General features: G+C 45.5%; 2 protein-coding genes across 2 annotated transcripts in view; both read left to right on the plus strand.

Annotated features, from left to right (window-relative positions):
• LOC307205359 (serum amyloid P-component-like) overlaps positions 1-24,121 on the plus strand; it is a 95,545-nt gene that overhangs the window by 68,499 nt on the left and 2,925 nt on the right. The window lies entirely within an intron of this gene.
• On the plus strand, positions 1,851-22,867 carry LOC307205327 (solute carrier family 22 member 6-A-like). Its single transcript, XM_079957575.1, has 10 exons — positions 1,851-2,476; positions 5,553-5,656; positions 7,662-7,816; positions 10,652-10,820; positions 11,879-12,002; positions 12,956-13,071; positions 14,307-14,521; positions 15,300-15,408; positions 17,725-17,928; positions 22,419-22,867. Exons 1-10 carry the CDS (start codon positions 2,075-2,077, stop codon positions 22,504-22,506), a joined length of 1,686 nt encoding a protein of 561 aa, XP_079813701.1. The 5' UTR covers positions 1,851-2,074; the 3' UTR covers positions 22,507-22,867.

The raw sequence follows: 24,121 nt of genomic DNA on the forward strand, positions 1-24,121 counted from the left end.
ACACGCCTCTCTCTACCTTCCATCCAGCAGTGGGCGGAGTCAAAGTGGGTGGAGCAACGGGGCTGGCTTCTACATGCACGGACCCCTTGTACATTTCTCCATCCTCCAATTGGGTAAGCAAGAGGCAGTGTCTGAGTTCAAGGACACACCCCAGCCTTACAAAAAGCAAGAAGAAGCAGGGCTTTTGAGAGGCCTAGTCTGAGGATGGAGACACATCCTGGAAAGAACACAGAGGCATATGGAGAAGCCATAGAGCACAGCCTCCAACATTTCTCCGATGGGAAAAGGGACATCCTATTCCGCAATAATAATAATAATGTTATTTTTTTATATCCCACCCATCTGACTGGGTTGCCCCAGCCACTCTGAGCAGCTTCCAACATATGTAAAGCATTACAGTCATACCTTGGGTTGAATATGCTTCAGGTTGAGCCTTTTCGGGTTGCACTCCACGGCGACCCAGAAGTAATGGAATGCGTTACTTCTGGGTTTCGCCGCTTGCGCATGCGCAGAATCTTAACATGACGTCACGCACATGTGCAGAAGCGGTGAATCGCGACCCGTGCACGTGCATAAGCAGGTTGCGTTCGCTTCAGGATGCGAACGGGGCTCCGGAATGGATCCCATTTGCACCCAGAGGTACCACGGTAAATGTTTAGAAACTTCCCTATGCAGGGCTGCCTTCAGGTGTCTTCTAAAGGTTGCATAGTTACTTATCTCAGGGTTCGCGCAACTCCATGCCCTCCAATATTTCTCCGATGAAAATAGGGACGTCCTAAGGAAAAGCGGGACATTCTGGGATCAAATCAGAAACTGGGACAGCATCTGTAAATCCAGGACTGTCCCTGGAAAATAGGGACACTTGGAGGGTCTGATAGAGGACCATATCAAGAGGCCTGGTGAGGGGGGCTGCTCCCCCCCTGGCCTGAGGTTCCTCACCCTTCATTTAAATCCATGCATATCTATGAGCATATGGGGAAGTTATGCATACCCGAGCCCTCTCTTGCTCTTTCTTTTCTGCTGACTCACTTCTCCTCCAGAAACTTGCATGCACCCCGACCTCTTCTATGCACCATCATACCACATAAGCAATGGAACGGCACTTACAACTTTGAACTTTGGTGCCGCACAACCACTAGATCCACAGCACTGCGGAGCATCAACTGTTCCACTAAAGAACACCCTGGTTAGGCAAATCTTCAATCTACACTGTTTGGGTGACTAGGGACCAGCAAGCTTTTTGGGGGGCAGGGCAGAGGATGAGGGGTGGTCGTGGCACATGATTGACACATTCCTAACCCTAAATGAGAACAGTTACAAATCTCTGCCGGCTGTTGCTGCACTTTCTTCCACATCTCTTTGGCTCTCCACTCGCTTTCTAAAACTTTTAGTTAATCCCTTAAAACAAGAGTAAAACTTTAACGGAGTGAGCTGCTTACTGTTTTACATAAATAATCCACTCAAAGACCTGGTAAAGGGGAGAGCCAGTAAGATTCCCTGGCAAAAGTGAGGAGAGAACATTATTTGACCTGTGGCTGCTTCTGAAGTTTTCCTCCTTCACCAAAGAGTGGATTCCTCTTGCAAGATTGAAGAATAAACACCAAAAGAAGCCTGAGTAGTACATGGTGAGTGTGAGGGAGAAGACGCACAGACTTCTAGCAAGTGTGTGGCTCCATTCCCAGACTGGCAGAAGACCCACAGCTTCCCGGAGAGATAATTTGAGCCATTTTTGATCCAAAACGATCCCGCCGTCCTGTTGAAAGCTGTTTGTTAGGTAAATTAAGACACTCCCTTTAGCGAGACGATTTTGTTTGTCTCCTCCACAAGCAAGAGAGCCACCGCCTCCAAAGGTCCTGCGGTCACAACCAGGCTCATATTAAACCAAATCTTTCCAGCTGCGGCGGATTTGCTAAGCTGATCTGCCTTAATTTTCCCACCACAGGGTTTTGAATCTTGCCTTAACGCCGGGAGAATTTGCTTTTTGGGCTCGCAAGGTCTATCTGCCTGTCCATCGCTCCATCGATCTACACAAGCCGCCTGCAACTCCCCAAAGCAAGGAATCTCTCGGAACGCCATGACTTTTGCAGAGTTCCTGGACCAAGTCGGAGGCATGGGCCGCTTCCAGTTTATCCACACCGTGCTTCTGTCCATCCCCATTGTGCTGATGGCAGGTCACAACCTTCTCCAGAACTTCACCGCTGCCATCCCAGGACATCGCTGCCAGATCCACATCTCCACCAACAGCAGTGGGTACCCCAACACCACTTGGCCTCTGGAAGCCAGCGACCTGCTCAGAGTTGGTATCCCCACGAACAGCAAAGAGGAGCCGGAAAAGTGTTGGCGTTTTGTCCATCCCCAGTGGCATCTCCTTGATGCCAATTCCACCAAGGCAAACCTGACTGAGGCGGAAACCGAGCTGTGTGCTGATGGATGGGTGTATGATACGACCACATACACTTCCACCATTGTCAGCAAGGTGAGAGGGGAAGAGGGGAAAGGCTACCTTGGAGGAATGGAAAAGTCTGAAAGGGAGCATATTATATGCCAAATGAATGCATATTGATGTAGGGCAATGTTGCTCAAACTTGGGTTCCTCAGCTGTTGTTGGACTACAACTCCCATCACCCTTAGCTAGCAGAACCAGTGGTCAGGAATGATGGGAGCTGTAGTCCAACAACAGCTACAGACCTAAGTTTGAGAAACACTGATGCAGGGATTTAGTCTGAGCAGTTCTGGAGTGGTTTCCAGTGCTGCATCTGAGGGTTTCGGATAGCTGCACCAGAAATGGGAATGGGAGCAGAAATCACCACCCTTCGCATGTGTGCTCGAGGTCAGGAAGGGAAATCATGTAAGCAAATTGCTACTGTTGGGTTTATTCAGTCCACAAATGTTACATAAATAATTACATTGTTTTCTGCATTGTTTCTGACATCCCCCTTCCGCTGAAATGCATGGAAGTTCGTTATATAGCCATTTACGCAATTAATTATGTTGGTTTCGGCCACAGCAGATAGTGAGACAAATAGCACTGGTTTCAGCAGAAGCCGAGCTGCAGCAGGAAAGAAACGCTGCTGATTGCGAGGAACATGGAATGGGACGGAAATGTCTGCCTCCTTACATCCTTAGTTGGAGTTTGGAAAGCAATAATAACAGCATAGCAATGTAGGTGTCTTATGCACAGCTGGGCCACACTGATTGGCTGTGGCTCTCCAGGGTTTCAGGCAAGGAACTTCCCAAGCTTTCCCCAGAGACGTTATTTGAACCCAGGACCTTTTGCATGCAAAGCAGATGCTTTACCACTGAGCTACAGCGCTTCTCCCCCCCTTTTTTAAAGAAAAGGGTAAGGTCTTCATGGTTCTTCAGAATGGACAGTGGTCAGGAATGATGGGTGTTGTCGTCTAGAGGAGTACTCTGGAGGCCCACCTCTGTGTCAATTGCTGAGCTCCTTTGGAGAGGCCTTCTAGGTTTGAGACTGTCCATAAAGTACATCACATTATTTTTAAATGCCTTTTGAAAGCCTCGCTGTTTCCTCACTTGTCGCTGTGTTGCTTTGCTTTAACCATTGTTCAACTCCCCCCAAGGTCATAACTTTGCTATTCCCCTCCTCTCCTCTTGATGTAAACTTTTCGGGTGGTCCCTTCCCATCTTGTTTAAGGGCTAAACAGGAGCCAGTGTGGGATTGGGGCTGGAGGAGTGGTCTTTTCCAGCTATGTTGGCGATTGAATTTGGGGCAGTCTGCACATGCTCCGACCCTTCTCTCAGTCAGCGCCAATGTTCACTGGGTGGCCTTGGGCCAGTCGCTGTCTGTCAGCCCGACCTACCTCACAAGGTTGTTGCAAGGTTAAAATGGGGTGCCTTGAGCTCCTTGGAGGAATGATGGGATGTAAATGTAATTAAGAAAGAAGTTGTTCTCATTTTACAAATAGGAAACTGAGGCGGGGAAGAAAGATGGGGTGAGGTGGGAATAGATAGGTAGATAGATTTGTGCATCAGAAATGAGAATGGTAGGATTTAAATCTGGAGCCAAGCCCAATATAATCTGTCCAGAGAGCCAAATGTTATTTTATTTATTACTCCATTTATATCCCATCTTCCAAGGAGCTCAAGGTGGTGTCCTGGTTCTCCCCCCTCCCCATTTTTATCTGCACATCAGCCCTGTGAGGAAGGCTGGGCTGAAAGACATGCGCCTGGCCCAAAGCCATTCATGTCTGAGCGAGGATTCGAACCCTGGTCTCCCAAGCCCCAGCCCATATCTCTCACTACTGCACCACTACGGAGCAGGTGATAGCCGAGAGCCTCCACTGCTGGATCTGATGAAATCTAGTCCATCAACCTGTGTTCTCGATCGTTTGGAAAGCCCTCAAGCAGGGCAGGCAGTACTCAGTGGTACATTGCTCCTCTACATGGAGGCTCTGTTCTATCTTGAATAATCATAATAAGTAATTGGCCATCTCCATGCATTTCTGTAAGTGGATGAGAAATCTCTGTGTGTGTGCCTTACAGGGTTTTGTGGGCTTCAGCTTCCTTCAGCCCAGAGCGTAGAAGAACAATTGTTTCAGAGCGCTCCAGGTGTGGTGGGGGGACACCTGTATCCCTCCAATTGGACTACAAATCCCATAAGCCCCAGCCGGCATGGCCAATGATCAGGGACAATGGGAGCTTAGCAACATCTGGAGGGCCACTGATACCCCACTTCTGCCCCGCAAGGAAGAGGGAGAAGGTGGAAGAGAGAGGGAAAGTGAGCCTTTGGGACTTTCCAGCAAACAAGGGGTTCAGCCACAGGATCCGCATGGGGTGTTTGCGTCCGGTGGATAAACAGGGTGGTAATTGACAGCCCTGCTGGGAAGAGAATAATTCAAAACCAGCAGGCACTGCTGCTGGCAGTGATCTTGAGCCAAGGGAGCAGCTGGTTTTTCAGGAGACAGCAAAATTTTTTGTCCTACATTCTAGTCCTTCAGCTCCCCCTTCATCCTTGTCGTGTTATAACAAGCCACAGGGGTGGGAAGGTGGGTGCTGGAGGCGATTCTGTGCTCTGCCAGGCCTTCTTATAAAAACAGATAGATGTGCAGGCAATCCAGCCAGACTCAGCATTCATTCAGCCTTGTATCTGGGTAGCTTTGCACACCAAAGTTTGTTCTGTACAGAAATCAAAGGAACACAAGCAAAGAACCCGCACAAGCAATGCTGACACCAAACCCTACATACAGTAAGTAAAATAGAAACATCGCCACCCCACCCCACCCCATCTCCCCCCCTCCACCTCTTTCTCCCTTTTCTTCCTAATGTCTCAACAAACAAAACTGATTTGTAAAAATGTTACATGGGAAAAAAATATGAGAGACATTGCAAACACTTTCGTAAATCAAGAAAATATTTAATAAAAAAAGAGAAAAAGAAGAAGAAGCAAAGGGTCCCATTGCCTGTCGAGGGTGCAACTGCAACAATCCTGGGTGCAATGGCAACCTTAGCCCCTCCCAAACCCACGGCTCCGTGGCCCAGGATGCTCCTCTCGAGCTTCTGTCCCCTGACCCAGTCTCCTTCTCCTACAACAGTGGGATCTGGTCTGTGAGCGACGGAAGCTTCGGGATATGGCCCAATCGATCTACATGGCTGGCGTGCTGGTTGGAGCAGTGGTCCTTGGGGGGTTGTCCGATAGGTAAGCTGAATTCGCTTTCTGTGATAAAACAGATGTCTTAAACAAGACTTGAAGGTAAAGAAATCTTGGCAACGGCTGAACTGCCTTTGAGCCCAAGAGAGGGTTTAGTCCTTTTTCTTTCAAAGCGTATGTTCACTTCTAATTGGTTTACAAAAAGCATGCTCCTATCTACTAACCGCACCAGGGCAACCGATAGTTCTGAACAGAGTTTATCAATTCACTACCCTTCTGCCTCATACAAAATGTTGCTTTTCTGCTATCTGCTACATGAAGACTTGTCCGGGTCAGGAGGATTTATTGTCCTCTTGGCATGGAAGTTTCTGCTTTGGAAGGTCTACAACTTCCTGCCAGGTAATGAGTGAAAGGGCACTGCTTTGCATAGCAAAGCCAGAAATGCGTCTTTTGCTCACTAACTGGGGGCGCAGGGACACAAGAAAACGGATTTTTCGATTCTTAAAATGAACACTCGTTGCATTAAGTGTGGAAAACAGATATATAAACATTTCCCAACTAACTAACACACCTGCATCTGGTTTTAGTTTCAAGGTTTTAATTAGCAAGCGGACAGTTAAACGAGGGAAAAGAGACAGATGATATAAGCATAGGTTTGCGTGTGCTCTGGGTTCTGGCATACTTCCTGGGCCACAACATTCACCTGGGTCCCAGGTCACAACACCCAGGCGTCAGCTTGAAGTCACCACATTCCCACAGTCTCAGTCAAAGAATAACCAACCAACTGCCAACTGCCACCTCATTTCCCCGATACCACTTATTCTTTGTGAAATATAATACAATATAAGGCAAATACAATACAATACAAATACTAACAAGTTGGGTGGTACGGCCTGCTTGGGGTTGGCACTGTTGGGAGAGGAAGTTGGAGACAAGATGGAGTTCCGGGGAATCCAAATGATATCGTCCACGTTATTAATTAGCTATAGGACTGTCCCAAGGAATCTTAGTCAATTAATCAACATATCTTATGAGGAGCAATTTTTATCCTGCTCTTTAACTGAGAAAAGGCTCTTGGAGCTGCTTAAATGACTGGTAATAAGGCAGTCCCTGCCCTCAAGCAGTTTACAGTGGGTTTTTTTTTTTTAATTTTTATTTATTTAGTAAATCTGGTAGTGGCTTTATCTTCCCCAAGGCAACCCAAAGTGACTTACAACCAACCAACCAACCAGCCCCCACACCCCCACATGGATACACTCAAACCAAGGGGGGAAGGGGAAAAAGTACATTAAAAACATCTTGCCCATTTCGAAAAGGCCAAAGATAGTTAAATGCCAAAGGCCTAGGAGAAGAGGAATGTTTTCACCTGGTGCCTAAAGATATATAAGGAAGGTGCCAGGCGAGTCTCCATGGGCAGAGCATTCCACAAATGGGGAGCTACCACGAAAAAGGCCTCTTCTCGTGTTGCCACCCTCAGGACCTTTTGCGGAGGAGGCACATGATGAAGGGCCTCAGGTGATGACCACAGAGCCCAGGTCGGTTTATATGGGGAGAGGCAGTCTTTGAGGTACTATGGTCCTGAGCCATTTACGAATTTATAGGTCAAAACCAGCACTTTGAATTGGGCCCAGAAATTAATGGGTAGCCAGTGCAATTGGGTCAGGGTTTGTGTAATATGCTCAAACCGTTTTGCCACGGTGAGATGGCATAAAATGTACAGCAGCCATCTTCTCCCCCATACAATGTCAACAGTTTTGAACCAGCACAGCAAGTTCCACTTGAAACAGTCTAAAAACCGGCACGATCAGAGGAATCTGTTGGGCAACCTCAATAAAAACTCACCCCCGTGAATAGGAGGCAGAGATGGGGGGTTAATTCAATTCAGTTGTCCTGGAGGGAGAATGGAGAGGAGTGTCTGCAAGTGTGTGTAGAAATCAGCCTACTCTACAAAGGTAGCATTCTTTGCTCCACCCACTTCCACCTGTGGCCACACCCACCCCAACACCACCAATGCCTTGGTATTCCAGCTGTTTTTGCTTCTCTGTGCCTGCAGGTACGGCCGCAAGCCTCTCCTCATTTGGTCGTTTATGCAAATGGCAGTGATGGGGACCTGTGCGGCCTTTTCGCCCAACTTTATCTCCTACTGCATCTTCCGGTTCCTGAGTGGCATGGCACTCTCTGGATTTGGCCTTAGCATCGCCTGTTTGGGTAAGAGCGGAGCTAGTGGTGCTGGCTGGGAACTTTTGTGCAATGTAGGGATTTATCTGAACATTCTGTATTTGATGCATTAATGGAGGATATGTCTGTCAATAATTAGTAGCAAAGCAGCCTAGACCATGGCCAGCCAGTTGTGTGGACACTTCTCAAAGTACAGTGGTACCTCAGGTTACATACGCTTCAGGTTACAGACTCCGCTAACCCAGAAATAGTGCTTCAGGTTAAGAACTTTGCTTCAGGATGAGAACAGAAATCGTGCTCTGGTGGCGCGGCGGCAGCAGGAGGCCCCATTAGCTAAAGTGGTGCTTCAGGTTAAGAATAGTTTCAGGTTAATTACGGACCTCCGGAATGAATTAAGTACTTAACCTGAGGTACCACAGTAAACAGAGGAGTTTGGCCACAGGACACTCTTCATTTGGCCTAAATCAGGCTTTTTCAACCTCGGCCCTCCAGATGTTTTTGGCCTACAACTCCCATGATCCCTAGCTAGCAGGCCCAGTGGTTATGTAGCCTGAACCTTGTCCTTGCCAGGGAATCGTTCGCCCACGTCCCCAGTACCAAAGAGAGAGCAAAAAGCACCAGGAAAGATTCTTCTTTGGAGAAAAGAGTTTATTGTAATCTGTGCACAGAGACAACCAGCAGAATAGCTTCTGAAAAACTGGCTGCGAAGCAATATACTTCAGCAAACTTTCTTATACTTTCTGAACATTCTCCCCCCTCCCATACCTTCCCCAAACTTCCCCAATCAGCTGGCAAATGTTCAACTTATTCCCTTATATGGCACATCTATATTGCTTGCTAAACATTCCATCTCCCTCCTACATGTCTTTCTGCTGGCTAAGCACTCCCCCTCCCCTTTTGCTTGTACGTGTCTTTCTTATCTTTGCATTACTAAGGCAGGAAGCGCAAGGCAGGAAACGGCCTCCTTAGCAGGCCTGGTTAAATCTGCAAACAGCTGCAATTTCTTGCTAGCTGGCAAGGCAGGAAATGGACTCTTGACCTGCCAGACAGATTTAGCAAACTGTCTGACCACAATTGCAGAAGCAGGATTAGCACAGAAATTTACTACAGATAATATTTGAGAGCAACCCTTCTTAGGTACAAGGTACAGAGAATATTGAGAGAAACCCTTCCCATCTCCCTTCAGTTAGGGATGATGGGAATTGTAGTCTCAAAATATCTGGAGGGCCGAGTTTGCAGAAGCCTGGCCTAGATGGTATCTTGTTGGCTACCTTGGACTAGGGAGTTGGTGGAACTGAGGCAGATAGTGGTGACAATAGCTGAAGCTCTAGCCCTAATACACGAAATGAAAACTGACAAATTGCTAGGTTTGGATGGCATCCACCCAACAGTTCTCAAAGAACTCAAATGTGAGATTGCTGATTTTTTAACAGAAATATGTAACTGGTGCCTCAGATCCACCAGAGGATTTGAGAAGTAGCTAAGGCAACACCAATTTTTATAAAGGGATTCAGAAGGGAACCTGGAAATGACGGGCCAGTTCACTTAATGTTGGTCCTAGGATAACTGGCGGAAATTTTGGTTAAAGGTAAAATAGCCAAACATACAGAGGAACAAGCCTTGCTGAAGCAGAGTCAGCATGGCTTCTGCAAGGACACGTCCTGTCTCACTGGCACTTTGAGTGTGTCAACAAGCATATAGACAGATGTGACACACAGTGTTCTTAGACTTTCAAAAAGCTTTTGACAAGGTTTTGACCAAAAACTCCTGAGAAAGCATAGCAGCATGGAATAAAAGGAGAGGCCCTTTTGTGGATCAGGAATAAATGGAAAGTTCTCCAAATGGATGGAGAGATGCAGAAAATGGGGTCTCCCAAGGCTCATAATTGGAACCTGTGCTTTTTTTACTTGTCCATAAATGATCTATAGTTAGGGGGGAACAGTGAGGTGGTCTGGCGTGCTGGTGATACTATATTGTTCAGAGTCATTAAAAGAAAGAGAGATTGTGAAGAGTTCCGAAAGAACCTCCCCAAGTTGAATGAATGTGCAATAAAATGGCAAATGCAATTCAGTGTATACAAGTGTAAAGTGTTGCATGTCAAGGTAAAAAAAAATATTAATTTCACATATATTCTTATGGGGTTTGAACTGGCAGTGACTGACCAGGACTGGAACCTTGGGGGTCCTAGTGGATAGCGCAATGAAGTGGTTGACCCAGTATGTGGCCGCTGTGATAAAGGCAAATCCCATGCTAGGGATCATTAGGGAAGAAACTGAAAACCAACCTGTGACTATCATAACGCAGTTAGACAAATACATGGTGCAACTGTGTTTGAAATTAAACATTAGGGAGAACTTCCTGACAGCAAGAGCTGTTCAACACTAGAACAGACTACCTCGGAAGCTTGTGGACTCTCCTCTCTTCCTATGCCCTTATGGCAATGTTGAGCTAGATAAGCCAGTCTTCTGATGCAGTAGTGGGAAAAGTTCAGTACAAAATGGGTGGCAAGTATTACAGGGGTTGCCAGCCTGGTGACCATGGGCACCAGTGTGCCCACCAGTACCTCATATCTTGCCCATGAAATATCTCAATGAATATCCTTTTTAAAACCTGCAGTTTGCAGAGACTGTTTTCTCTTCCTGCTGTTTTTCAGTTTGCACTGACTTGGTTTGTTCTCCATGCCTGGCCTCATGGCAGCTATTTTGTCAAAGGCACCCTTGACACTTTATCAGAATTCCAAATCTACCACTTGCCCAAGAAAGGTCGGCAACTCCTGATGTAGGGTCTAAATTTCATCCAGCCGGATGATCTGTCGGGTGTGAGTGGCAAGGCAAAAACCTGAAAGTGTTTTCCTTTCCCTTCCAGTTGTGGAGTGGATTCCCACCAAGTACCGCACCATCTCCATTGCGGCCACTGGCTTCGTGTACACGCTAGGCCAGATCCTGCTGGCTGGCTTGGCCTACGGCATCCCGGACTGGCAGTGGCTGCAGCTGACTTTCTCGGTGCCCTTCTTTGTCTTTCTCCTCTACTCTTGGTATGTTGTGCTGCCAGTGTGGTGTAGTGGTTAAGAGCGGTAGACTCGTAATATGGGGAACTGGGTTCGCGTCTCCGCTTCTCCACATGCAGCTGCTGGGTGACCTTGGGCCAGTCATACTTCTCTGAAGTCTCTCAGCCCCACTCACCTCACAGAGTGTTTGCTGTGGGGGAGGAAGGGAAAGGAGAATGTTAGCCGCTTTGAGACTCCTTCAGGTAGTGATAAAGCAGGATATCAAATCCAAACTCTTCTTCTACTTCTTCTGCTCAGATCAGACCCCTCCTCCTCCTCGGGGTGCTGTGTTGAGATACAAAGAGATGCTGGAATGCTGTTTTCAAATAAATAAGCTTTATATATATAACAAAACAATTGAAATGTATCCTGTGCTTGGGCTTATGCTCTCACCTGCTCAAGATTACCCCAATGATGACCACTTGGTCTTTCTATTGACAGCTGTCCATATGGAGATAGCCAGATGTTGGAAAATTGGCACTGGGCTTAATAGCGATTTGTGGTACACCAGTGTATGGTCAATTGACATGTCAAGTCAGAGCGGCAAAGGGCAAGCAGGATCCCTATTCCTTTTATAATATATGGCAAATGTTTACCGAATACATAAATTGTTCAGGCCGTGGCAGGAATACACCCAGCGCTCATGGAGAAAATGTGGCGTGATCTTTTAGAGTGATCAAATGGAATTTTATTACATAGCATGACAAAAGTCTGTAATTTTATCGGGACAAGTCATTTGTGGTTTACTTTTGTAACAATTGTTTCCGCAAAAGGTGTTTTCTGTACCATGAAAAATGAATAAAAACATTTTTTTTAAAAAAAGACCACAGACAGAGAACTGGATTAGAATGAGAAAACAGGGTCAATTCAAATGTTTGCAAGCAAAGTCAAGTCAGGATTCTTTTCTTTTCTTCGTTTTCTTTAATCAAATTCTCCCTCCTTGAGAAAACAACAACAAAAGGATTCAGTTCCATTTTACCACCTGAAGGTTTGTGGATGGATTTTACTGTTGGCCGAGATGACGAGGCTTGGCGTCTTTGGCACAGGTGGTTTGCAGAGTCAGCTCGCTGGCTGCTCCTTTCAGGAAAGGCGAGCACAGCTGTCAAGGTCCTCCAGAGGGTTGCCCGGGTCAATGGCAAGGAGGAAGCTGGAGCCAGCATCACCACAGAGGTATGAAGCCGGTGGAGGGAGGTGGCTCTCCATATCCAGGTGGCTGTAAATCCAGCTGAATCTATGTAGAAAATAGAAATCTTGGGAGCTTCTGGAGAGCAAAGCCTGCTAGAATCAGGGCACCTCCTGGTGAAGGTTTATTTGCTCCTGCAGAACTTTAGGGGCAAGTCATACTGACCTGCAAGTCGCTGCTGAATCCTGTATCTCACTTCCCTCCCAAATTTGGACTTTATTTGAGATATGAGGAATACAGTGAGGAAATGCACAATGGAAGGTGTGGGATCACATTTGCTTGACACAATAGCAACCAAGTTCCCTGCAGGCAAATCAGTGTAAATTCTCAATAAATAGTCGAACTTTGTGGGTGGGGAGAATTAGGATAAATGCTCAATAAACAGACTATCTGGAAATTCCCGCTTTCACTGAAGGGAAGCTGCCTGTGTAAAACAGGCCCTAGAACTTCCTGTTTGCTAATGTTAACCCAAATTTCCCTAGGGTAAATCACACAATCAATTCTCACCAAAATCTAGTTTTGTGCTGTGTATTGATTGTGCTTTTTAGGAGGAAGAGCAGCGGCTGATGCTGAAGTTCAGCCTTCCCCAGCCTTGTGCCCACCTCATGTTGTTGGACTACAACTCCCATCATCCCTGACTGGCAGAGGCTCATTGGAGTTGTAGTCCAATGATGTCTCAAGGTCTCAGGCTCGGAAAGGCTGTTTAAGGACTTGGGCATAGCTGGGGGACAGAGGGGCAGCTGCTCTCCTCCCTAAATCAAGCAAATAAATAAAAAGACTTAACTAACTGACCAATTACATCACCAGTTATGTCTGTTCTGCTTTCCCAACATAATGCCTACCCCCCCTCTAAAATAAATCCTGGCTACGCCCATGCTTAAGGACATCACTGGAGCTCACCCACCTCCTGCCTCTCCTCCTGCCTCTCCTCTCCCCACAGGTTCTGCTTTCCAACATGGAGAAAGAACTGTCCACAGCCAAGGCCTCTTACACCATCTCTGACCTGGTGCGCACACCAGCCATCCGGCGCATTTTCTGCTGCCTCTCCATAGTGTGGTGAGAGAACTTGTTTCATCTGAGCAGACTCAGGATGGAGAGAGTTCCATTCCAACTTTGGGAACCCGAGGAAATGGAGGTTTAGGCACTGCCTGACAATGTGGCCCATTATCAAAGCATAGACAGCAATACTTATTGCTGTAAAATAGGGATGGGGGACATCAAGCCCCGGGGTCAGATGTGACCCTACAAATCTTTCTGTCTGGCCCTTAAGAGTCTCCCTCCTGAACCATACCTCTTACCAGCCTGGTTTTGCACCCTCTTAGAGTGTTTTGGCCTGGCTTGGAAACATGCCCTTGCTTCTTGATAGTAGAAGGTCTAAGATTTGCAAAACAAGGAGCTGCTTTGGAATATAGTCACTGAAGCTAGTTGGTTCACTGGTTCACTGAAGCTACCGGTAGTCCCCACTGGTTGGGGAAAAGGAGCACAGACCCCTTTCTCCTCCGTGGAAGGAAAACGTGAAGGTTCATGGAAATGTCAAAGGTTACAGAGTTTGTTTGATTATTTAAGAGACAGAAAATCAAGATTTTCTGGACTAAATGTTCCCCTTTCATTTAATTTATTAGTATTAGTATTATTAATTTATTACTTAAACCCCACCCATCCAACTGGGTTGCCCTGGCCACTCTGGGTGCCTTCCAGCAGAATATAAAAACACCATGAGACATAAAATGTTAAAAACTTCCCAATACAGGGCTGCCTTCAGATGTCTTCGGAAAATTGTGTAATTATTTGTTTGACATCTGATGGCAGGGTGTTCCACAGGGCTGGTGCCATAAATGGGAAGCTACAGTTTAGAGATTGATTTGTCAAAGACTCGTTAAAATAGTTAATGTTTTCTGTTAGGAAGACTTTTCCAAAAGCATCCCATAAATTATCAATTCACTTATTTATTCAGCCAAGGAGGTCCGAAGAGTGGCTTATGTACGCTCAGTAAAAATAAGGCCTTTGCTGCCTGTAGGCTTGCACTCTAAGAAACATGACAAAAGCAAAAAACTGACGAGGAGGGAAAGGGAAGGCAAGCAAGTTCGGGCTCCAGTTCCTAACATAATGACCCACAGGAATGAAACAGTCCAGGGAGAGGAACTCAATGGAGCTGGTCACTCAAGAATTGATGAAGTAGCCCTGCTTCGCTGCAGCCTGAGGAAATGGCTGCTGTCAGGTGACAGTTAAGAGCAGGAGGAGCCTCTTCTCACGCCTTCTTGAGTCTTGCCTTGTCTCTATCTTCACGTCAGGTTCTCAGTCAGCTTCTCCTACTATGGGCTGGCCATGGACCTCCAGAATTTTGGTGTCAGCATCTACCTCATCCAGGTCATCTTTGGGGCCGTTGACTTCCCAGCCAAGGTGATTGTGACCATTACCATGAGCTACATTGGGAGGAGGATCAGCCTCGCGTCCTTCCTCATCCTGGCTGGCATCATCATCATCATCAACATCTTTGTGCCCACAGGTGAGTGTTGGCTCACTTCCCGCCAGGCCTCACCTTTTACCTTTAGATACACTGCAAGGCATCCAGCTGGAGACATTTTGGCACAGGCTGAAAGCCCAAAGAGTACCACCTCCCACAGATATGCTGCGCCTCTGATCTCCTTCATTTCTGAGATATGCACAAAGCTAAATGTTGTTGTCACTCTCACAAAGCATGGGGTCCCTTCCAACTCTACAATTCTGTGATTCCGATTTATTATCAGCACTGCAGCCATTGAGTGGCGGTGCCTCTGCATCAATATTACAGTCACAGCAAGTTTATAGACCCGAAGCACAATCTTTTCGAGCAGGTATAAGGAACCTCAGACCAAGGGGCTGAATGCGGCCCTCAAGACCTCCCTATCTGGCCCTCTGGAACTCTTTCTGGGCTACAGTTCCTCCCCAGCCACATCTTCCTTGAGTGTTTTGGCTGGAAATGTGTCCTTGAACTCTGATAATGCTTCTTACTTGCATGGGCGGAGGACACGGGTGGGCGGGCCAATTCATTAGGAGAAATCAGCACTAAAGTGTAGGAGAATTTCTGTGAGGATAGACATTAAAATTGCAAATTGCTGCAGAAATGTGGAGAGCCGAGTTTAAGACTGGAAAAAAAATGAGAAACCAATGTGTTAGTCTGTTAATTATTCTTGACAAATCTGCACATCAACCCTATAGAAAGCGGGGAGGGGGAGGGAGTTCCTCAGCTGCACACTTTGTTCATGCCACTCTCTCTCTGACCCACCCCACCTTTCCCCCCAAAGATTTGCAGACAATCCGGACAACGCTGGCCGTCATTGGCAAGGGGTGCCTGGCAGCCGCCTTCAACTGCATCTTCCTTTTCACGACGGAACTCTACCCCACGCCTGTCAGGTGAGGAGCTGCTTTTCAACACCATTTCCCCCTTGTTTACCTGCTTCTGGGGCTCCTGTGGAAATGGAGGTGGCTTTAAAGCAGGGGTCTCCAACCTGGGACCTGTGGGCACTAAGGTGCGCCTCTTGCTACCTCCTAGGGTACCCTTGAATGATCTCAATAAATACCTGTCACTGAAATTCAACTCAATATTGATCCAGAGCAGACTGCAATGTATAGTTAGCAGAGTAAAAACTGAAACACGTTGCAGGATTAAAAAAAAATAGACCAGAGGCATTTCTTCTTCTTTTTTTATAATAATTTTTATTAATTTTCCAATTTTTAACACAAAACAACAACAACACACATGCATCAACAAATACAAACACATACAAAGATATCATTTCTTAACCTCATTTTCATAAGCCTCTTTTCTCGGACTTCCCCATACCTCACCCTTTTTGCATCCTTATTTTACAGTTTTTCAACAACTCTTTTTGCCAATTAAGTTTAAGCTCATTGTCATTCTCAGTTTTACCTTAAATCATCAAACAGTTTTAGCTGCAATTCTGCATCTTCCTTCCCCTTGACATTTTATCACTCCTCTATTTTACAACAGTTCTTAAGGTATACTTTAAACTTCTTCCAATCTTCCTCCACTGTCTCTTTCTCTTGGTCGTGGATTCTGCCGGTCATTTCTGCCAGTCCCATAAAGTCAATCACTTTCGTCTGCCATTCTTCCAGTGTGGGTAGTTCTTGTGTCTTCCAATACTTTGCTAAAAGGATCCTTGCTGCTGTAGTGGCGTACATAAAAAAAGTCTTATCCCTCCTTAACACCAATTGGCCGACCATGCCCAGGAGAAATGCCTCCGGTTTCTTGTGAAAAGTACATTTAAGTACCTTCTTAATTTCATTATAAATCATTTCCCAGAAGGCCTTAATCCTTGGGCAGGTCCACCAAAGGTGAAAGAAGGTACCTTCAGCTTCATTACATTTCCAACATTTATTATTGGGCAAGTGATAAATCTTCGCACGCTTGACTGGGGTCATGTACCACCTATAAATCATTTTCATAATATTTTCTTTTAAAGCATTACATGCTGTAAATTTAGTTCCGGTGGTCCATAACTGTTCCCAGTCAGCAAACATGATGTCATGACCTATGTCCTGTGCCCATTTAATCATAGCTGACTTAACAGTTTCATCTACTGTATTCCACTTCAGCAACAGGTTATACATTCTTGATAAATTCTTAGTATTGGGTTCTAACAATTCTGTTTCTAGTTTCGATTTCTCCACCTGGAATCCAATTTTCCTGTCTTGTTTAAAAGTCTCCATTATTTGATAATAATGGAGCCAATCTCGTACTTTAGACTTTATAGACCAGAGGCATTTCATCCAGCAGAGCTTGACTGCTACTGAAGGCAATTGAGCATAATGGTCACAAATCCAATACATTCAGGATTGGCCCTGTCCATAAGAAATCCAGTTGCAGCAGACTTAACTTAAACTTACAGTAAGACAAAACCTTAACACTATACAGTGGTACCTTGGTTCCCAAACTTAATCCATTCCGGAAATCTGTTCCAAAATCAAAGCGTTCCAAAACCAAGGCACGCTTTCCCATAGAAAGTAATGCAAAATGGATTAATCCGTTCCAAACTTTTAAAAACAACCACGAAATCAGCAATTTAAGGTGAAACCGTAACGCTATATACAGAACATCACACCAGGAAGAAAGAGAGACAGAAAGAGAGAGAGAGAATGAAACCCAGGCTCCTCCTGGCCCCACTATTATAGTCAGCATGACCTTGACAGAAGAGATAACAGAACCAGTTTATTTATTTATTTTTATTTATTTTAAATATAACAGAACCAGTTTAAGCCAGCTGTGCTCAGCTTCTCAGAAGGAAGAACCCAAACATCACGAACCTTCTGCTTGTTTCTTTCACACAGAGAACCCTCTTGAATTAAGTAGAGTAGGAAAGATCTCTACACATCAGGTCAATACTTTCTGCACTAAGAAATGCAAACTGACAAAAAGCCTGAATGCACAAGAGGCTGTGTTTGCTCTTCCTGCTCACATCCTCTCCGTGCTGGCTCAGTCTCTCCTACAAGGAACATGCCCCCTCAGCAGAGCTGGCCTGATCATGGGGCATGGGTAAGTGGTTGCCGCAGGATGGCAGACTCTGGACGGCTTGGAGGTGTGTCACTGCTGCTGCGCAGCCGTTGGTGGCGATCGCATGGCAGGTGCCTTTTTCTTGAGGTTTGCCAGAGATCACTTGACCCAGCCGTATCTCTTGCCTGCTTTTCTTACCCTGCCCCCCCCCATCCTAGGCAGACGGGGCTCGGTTTTGGCAGCACCATGGCCCGGGTGGGAGGCATCATCGCCCCGTTGGCCAAGATGATGGAGGACTACTCTGCCACCCTGCCGCCAATCATGTACGGAGCAGCTCCCATCCTTTCTGGCATCATCGCTTGCTTTCTGCCTGAGACCCTTAATGTCCCCCTTCCAGATACCATTGAAGAAGTAGAGAACAGGTAAGTGACTCTGTTATTTGTGGCAAATACACTTTTAATTATATCATTGTACTAATACAGTGGTGCCCCGCAAGACGAATGCCTCGCAAGATGAAAAACTCGCTAGACGAAAGAGTTTTCCGTTTTTTGAGGTGCTTCGCAAGACGAATTTCCCTATGGGCTTGCTTTGCAAGACGAAACGTCTTGCGAGTTCTTGCGAGTTTGTTTCCTTTTTCTTAAAGCCGCTAAGCTGTTAATAGCCGCTAAGCCGCTAAGCCATTAATAGCCGCTAAGCCGCTAATAGCCATGCTTCGCAAGACGAAAAAACCGCAAGACGAAGAGACTCGCAGAACGGATTAATTTCGTCTTGCGAGGCACCACTGTATTCACACAGATATTATTTGTTGCAAAGTATTTATTTATTTTTAATTACATTTATATACTGCCCTTTGTCCGAATATTGTGGGTGGTTTACAACATAAAAATACGAAATGAGAACACAAAATATATACAAAAACCCCCAAGAGCAATAACCTCCCCTTCCACACACTTTTAAAAGGCTGTATATTCTTTAATCAGCCAAATGCCTGGTTATAGAGAAACATTTTGGCCTGGCGCCTAAAGATATGCAATGAAGGTGCCAGGCAAGCCTCCCAGGGGAAAGTATTCCACAAATGGGGAGCCACCACAGAAAAGGCCCGTTCTCGTGTTGCCACCCTCCCAATTTCTTGTGAAGGGGGCACATGAAGAAAGGCCTCGGATGGTGATTGAAGGGTCCAGGTTGGTTAATAGGAGAAGCATGGTCCTTGAAGTGTTTAAGGCTTTAAAGGTCAAAACTAGCACTCTGAATTGAGTCTGGAAACCAATTGGCAGCCAGTGTAGTTGGGCCAGGATCAGTGTAATATGTTCCCAGTGAGCAACCTGGCCGCTGAATTCTGCACCAGCTGAATTTTCTACACCACCTTCAGAGGCAGCTCCACGTATAACATATTGTAGTAATGTAACCTAGAGGTTATCAGAGCATAAAGGTAAAGGTAAAGGATCCCTGACAGTTAAGTCCAGTCACGAACGACTCTGGGGTTGTGGCGCTTAGGCTATCCCTGTCCAAATACGGGCACAGCTGGGCCACAAGCCCAAGCTGGTGGAATGCTCCACACCACCTGACCCTGAAGCGACAGCAATGGATTCAGGAGTATCCCCAAGCTGCTCATCTGCTCCTTCAGAGGGGGCGTAACCGTATCAAGAGCAGGCAGCGTCCCATCCATCTGGTCTAATCATCACCATCATCATCATCATCAATTTTTATTTATACCCTGCCCTTCCCGGTTTAAAAACCGGGCTCAGGGCGGCTAACAGCAAATATAAAACATTGATTAAAATACAACTTAAAAACAGCATAAAACAGCATAAAATACAACATAAAATGCAGCATCAATATCAATAAAATTCAAAAATTCAGGGGTCATTTTGGGAAAAACAAAACAAAACAAAAAAGTCAACAGACATCAAATGATCACCAGGGCTAACTGGTCAAGTTGGTCCTACTAGGGCCAGCAAGGAGACCAGGGAAGAATTTAAATGTGGGGTCCCAGAAAGGGTTTCTTCATAGAAGAGGAAAGGGAAAAGGGAATAGAGGATCAGGCTACAGTAATTCAAACTGAAGGCCAGGCAGAATAGCTCTGTTTTACAGGCCCTGTGGAAGGAGATCAAGTCTGCCCATTAACAGTCCCTCAGTCTTATCTGGACTGAGCTTAAGTTAGTTGGCTCTCATCCATTATAAGGCAATACATCAGTCCAGCACATTCACTGCCTCACCTGCAGATGTAAAAGAGAAGCAGAGCTGTGTGCCATTAGCATACCAGGCAGTGGCGTAGCATGGGGGGTGCAGGGGGGGCCGGCCGCACCGGGCGCAACATCTGGGGGTTAGGGTTAGGGGGCGCAAATCCACGGGTTAGGGGGCGCAAATCCATGGGTTAGGGGGCGCAAATTACTTGCCTTGTCCCGGGTGCTGACAACCCACACTACGCCACTGATACCAGGTACCTCAGTTGGTTAGAGCATGGTGCTGATAATGCCAAGGTTGTGGGTTTCAAAGGCTGTATGAACGACTTACATATTCCTGCATTGCAGGGGGTTCTATTAAATGACCCTCAGGATCCCTTCCAGCTCTAGGATTGCTGATAACATACTCCAAAACTCTGGATGACCCCACTCAGTGGTTTCGAAGTAATCCATAAACCTCAAGCAGCTCAACAGAACAGGACAAGAGCATTTTATATCATAGACGCCTTGATACAACGAAGTGTTCTACCTCATGCATCCTGATGGATCACATTGTTTCATATTCTTTTATAACTTTACCATAATGGTTCCACAAGTCATCTGAATGTGTCAAAGCAATGTCAGTCCATAGCCTGTATCAGGCAACTATCTCTTCCTGTTATAATAAGAAATAACATTTACCCATCTATCTACTTCTCAAACAGTGTGTTAACTTAGCATTTTTGTGGCCAATTCCCACTGTTCATCATTCCAGTCTTGGACAAACTGTATAGTAGATTACCTCCACTTTTCCATATAAGGAACCCTTAGCTGCTGCTAACAGCGTGTATACTTTTGAATAAGATAATTCAGAACAAAATATTTGTGTATCCCATCCTTGGAATTTTCATGATGAAGGGTGGCAGATTAAATGCATGTTAATCAAATGCCCATCAGTCCTGCTGCATCCCTTGCAAAAGGGATTTGGTGGAGCATGTGGAACAGAGGGAAGAAAAAGAAGACATTTTGTGGTTTAGGGGGAAGTGTTGAATCATCAACTTTTCATTTTAAAACACTCGCCCTTCTGGGAGGAGAGAAGGTGGAGCTGAACTCCAGAGCTCAGTTTTCATGCTTGGGCTTGAAATCATAGGAGCAGAGGGTTTGAAGTTAGGGAGAACTCAGATTCGGTTCACATTAAAAGGTGAACTTACCTAATTCACAGATTCCAGAAGACCATAAGAATTGAAGCCCAGCCATCCTTTGGAATTCACACTTCCTTGGCTCTTGCTGTGCAGGTCTCCAGCCAAGCAATGTCAGCAAAAATGCACATAGCATCATAGAATTTTAGAGTTGGAAGGGATCCCGAGGGTCATCTAGTCCAACCCCCATGTTAGAGTAAAGTGTGCATAAAAATTCATATATCAGTGCAAAATGCACTAATGCATTAAAAAAATTGCTTTGCAGAAAGGTGTATAATTGCATACAAAAGTGAGAATATTAGGAGAAATTTGCACCGAGATGCTGATGAATTGTCACGAGGGCAACAAAAACCACCCACCCACTGGTGTGGAAATGTGGAGGGCTGAAAGTAAGATTAGAAAAATGATAAATGGAGAGAAAGTGAAATTCTCATCCCACACTTTCTGCTTTATGGCCCTGTCATTTCCCTTCTTGCAAAAAGTCTGATCTTAGGGGCAGCAGGGCTTCCTTCTGAAGAGCTCCAAATCGACTATAATTGTACAACCTGAATTTGCAGATTATGTGACTGAATTTCACACTGTTATGGAAAAATCTAGGTGCGAGGCTGCTTAGTCACCCAGCTCGTCGGGCAGAGCCCGCGGGTCCCTGCAGAATAAAGGAAGGAGTCCAGCCATCAACCGGAGCAAACAGCCGTAGAGCAAAGTTTATTGCGCAACAGGTTCAAAGAGGAATTTTGAACCCCGAGGATGGGGTGACAAGGTCTTTTAAATGTTTCCCACCATATCCCAGAATACAGTTTGTACAGCATCATTGATACATCATTGCTACATCACTGACATGTCACAAAAGGGGAGGGGTAGACAGGGGTTACACTAGTTTAACCTTGGCAAACTTGTCCAGACAAGTCCTTGGTACATAGCATAGGCAAAACATGTCCAGGCACCTCTCAAGTACCCATCATCAAAGGACAATAGAGCTCTCTGTACATCCATAACCTGGGGCAAGTCCGGTGATGGGCTTTTGGAAACTATCTGCTCAGCAATTGTTACCCCTGGGTGGGGTGTGTGTATCGTGTCCTCACGCTTGAGGGATTATGGCAGGGGAAAGAGTCGTTTTTCCAAAGGCAAAATACTGTTGAAATGGAGGAAACTGGCAAAGAAGTTGATTTTATATGATTGTTAAAGCTTTCCTGAGCTGTCAAGTCAAAAGGATACATTTATGCATAATATTTGTAACATTTAAGAACTTTAAAGATGTGTCTTCCCCCCAATTTCAGTAACCACACCGATAACAGTGACTGCCTGGAAGCAAATCAAGTGACTGCTCAAGCAAATCAAGATTAATTCTGAATGAACAGGAGGTCTGGAGGACCCAGAGGCCACCAATATCTGGGGGTTCTCCAGACCTGCCTTATAGCAATGTTTACGTATATTTGAACATAGAGGGGAACCTTCCAAATTTATTTCTGTGCTCTAAACATGATTGGGTGTCCCAGATACTGAGCCTTTTTCAGCCCCATTGCTGATCTTTCTTTCTTTCCCCCCTGAAAGGTCCAGAAAGAAGACAGTGGAAGAAATAGCCCAGGAGAAGATTTTGCTCCAGAGCCCAGACAAGGCCCTGTTCAAAGTGGCTTGCTGATCCAGAGGCCTCCGACCTTTCATGTTTCCCTGATGCTTGATTCTGGGAAAAGAAGTCTTCACGATACTTTGCTGATTACTTGTATTGAGCTAATCCCGGGGAATGCTTTATGAAGGGGGAAACTGTGAAGGTGTGGGAAGATTCTGGGCATTTTTGAAGGCACTTTTAAAAAGAGAGCTAGAGAGAGAGAGAGAGAGAGAGAGAGAGAGAGAGAGAGAGAGAGAGAGAACGCTTGCATCTTATAATTTGATCTTTACTTTTTCCTTTTATTCCCCAGGGGGGTAAAGGGAATAGGACTCTCCCATTTTCAGTTGCTGGGAGGACTCAGTGCAATAACAATAAAGATGAGGGTGCCTCTGAACACGTGCAGAGTGCATTTCCTCATTCTAAGAGGCCCACTTATCATTTTAGAAAGCAGTCCCAACCTACACCTATCTCATACCTAGAAACGGAACAAACTACCATTGCTCCTTCTAGGGCCACATTCAAACCATAGATTAAAAGCACTACGATGCCATGGCTTTCCCCAAAGAATTCCAGTATTTTTAAGGGTGTTGAAAGTTGTAGGAGATCCCTATTTCCCCTCACAGAGCTACAATTCCCAGAGTTCCCTGTGAAGAGGGGTTGACTGGACTCCAGTAGACTCACCATGACTTAAGAGAGTCCATAGAACTAACCACTTCTAAGCTTCCCTCCAGATTAGTGTTGTTTTTGAGGGTGTTTTCTGCAGCATGTTGCTGATGCAATAAAAGCGCATTAGGGGTATTCTGAGCCATCCACATACCATTCTGTGATGCTTCCCCAATATTACCACATTATTGCTATCTGGAGGAAGGTCTTTTTCTTTTTTCTTTCTTTTTCTTCTTTGGCGATCACTTGTAGCTGAGTAAGATTGTCTTCCATAAACACTGTTTTAACAATGATCCATAAATGACTGTGGAGGCCAATTCCGGAACCACACATCCTTCCACAATGGGGACATTGGTTTCCAGGCAGGAGTTGATCATGGTGTGGATTTGCCAAGCATGCCTTCCTCTTAGCACGTTTCTCCCTTGCATCCTGAGTTTGAGTGTCTTCAAAACCCATGACACCTTTGGTAAAGGCTGTTCTCCAGTTAGAGCACTTGCAGGCCAGTGTTTCCCAGTTGTCAGTGTTTATACTACATTTTTTCAGATTTGCCTTGAGACAGTCTTTAAACCTCTTTTGGTGACCACCAGCATGTCCATTTTTAAGTTTGGAATAGAGTAGTTGCTTTGGAAGACGATAATCAGCCATCCACACAACATGACCAGTCCAACGAAGTTGATGTTGAAGAATCATTGCTTCAGCACTGGTGATCTTTGCTTCTTCTAGTACACTGATATTAGTTCGCCTGCCTTCCTAAGTGATGTGTAAAAATTTTCGGAGACACCACTGATGGAATCTTTCGAGGAGTTAGAGAATTCTGTGGTGACCTATGTAACATTTGTAAGCTTCTTTATATCGTATTTTGTGTTTTAGCTTATATTATTTAACTCCAATTAAGATTAAACTCTTAACTATCATCACCTTCCCTACAGTAATACTCAAGAAACATGCCACAGGTAGTTTCAATGCTTTCTTTTTATTACGTTTT

Source organism: Podarcis cretensis (assembly GCF_951804945.1).
Source record: "Podarcis cretensis genome assembly, chromosome: 16".
NCBI classification, from domain to species: domain Eukaryota; kingdom Metazoa; phylum Chordata; class Lepidosauria; order Squamata; family Lacertidae; genus Podarcis; species Podarcis cretensis.

Bases quoted from the DNA above. Each gene is read 5' to 3' on its own strand.
- LOC307205327 (XM_079957575.1), top strand. From the start codon at position 2,075: ATGACTTTTGCAGAGTTCCTGGACCAAGTCGGAGGCATGGGCCGCTTC. The intron at 2,477-5,552 runs GTGAGAGGGGAA...CTCCTACAACAG, and splicing joins CTTCCACCATTGTCAGCAAG to TGGGATCTGGTCTGTGAGCG. The intron at 10,821-11,878 runs GTATGTTGTGCT...TCTTTGGCACAG, and splicing joins GTCTTTCTCCTCTACTCTTG to GTGGTTTGCAGAGTCAGCTC.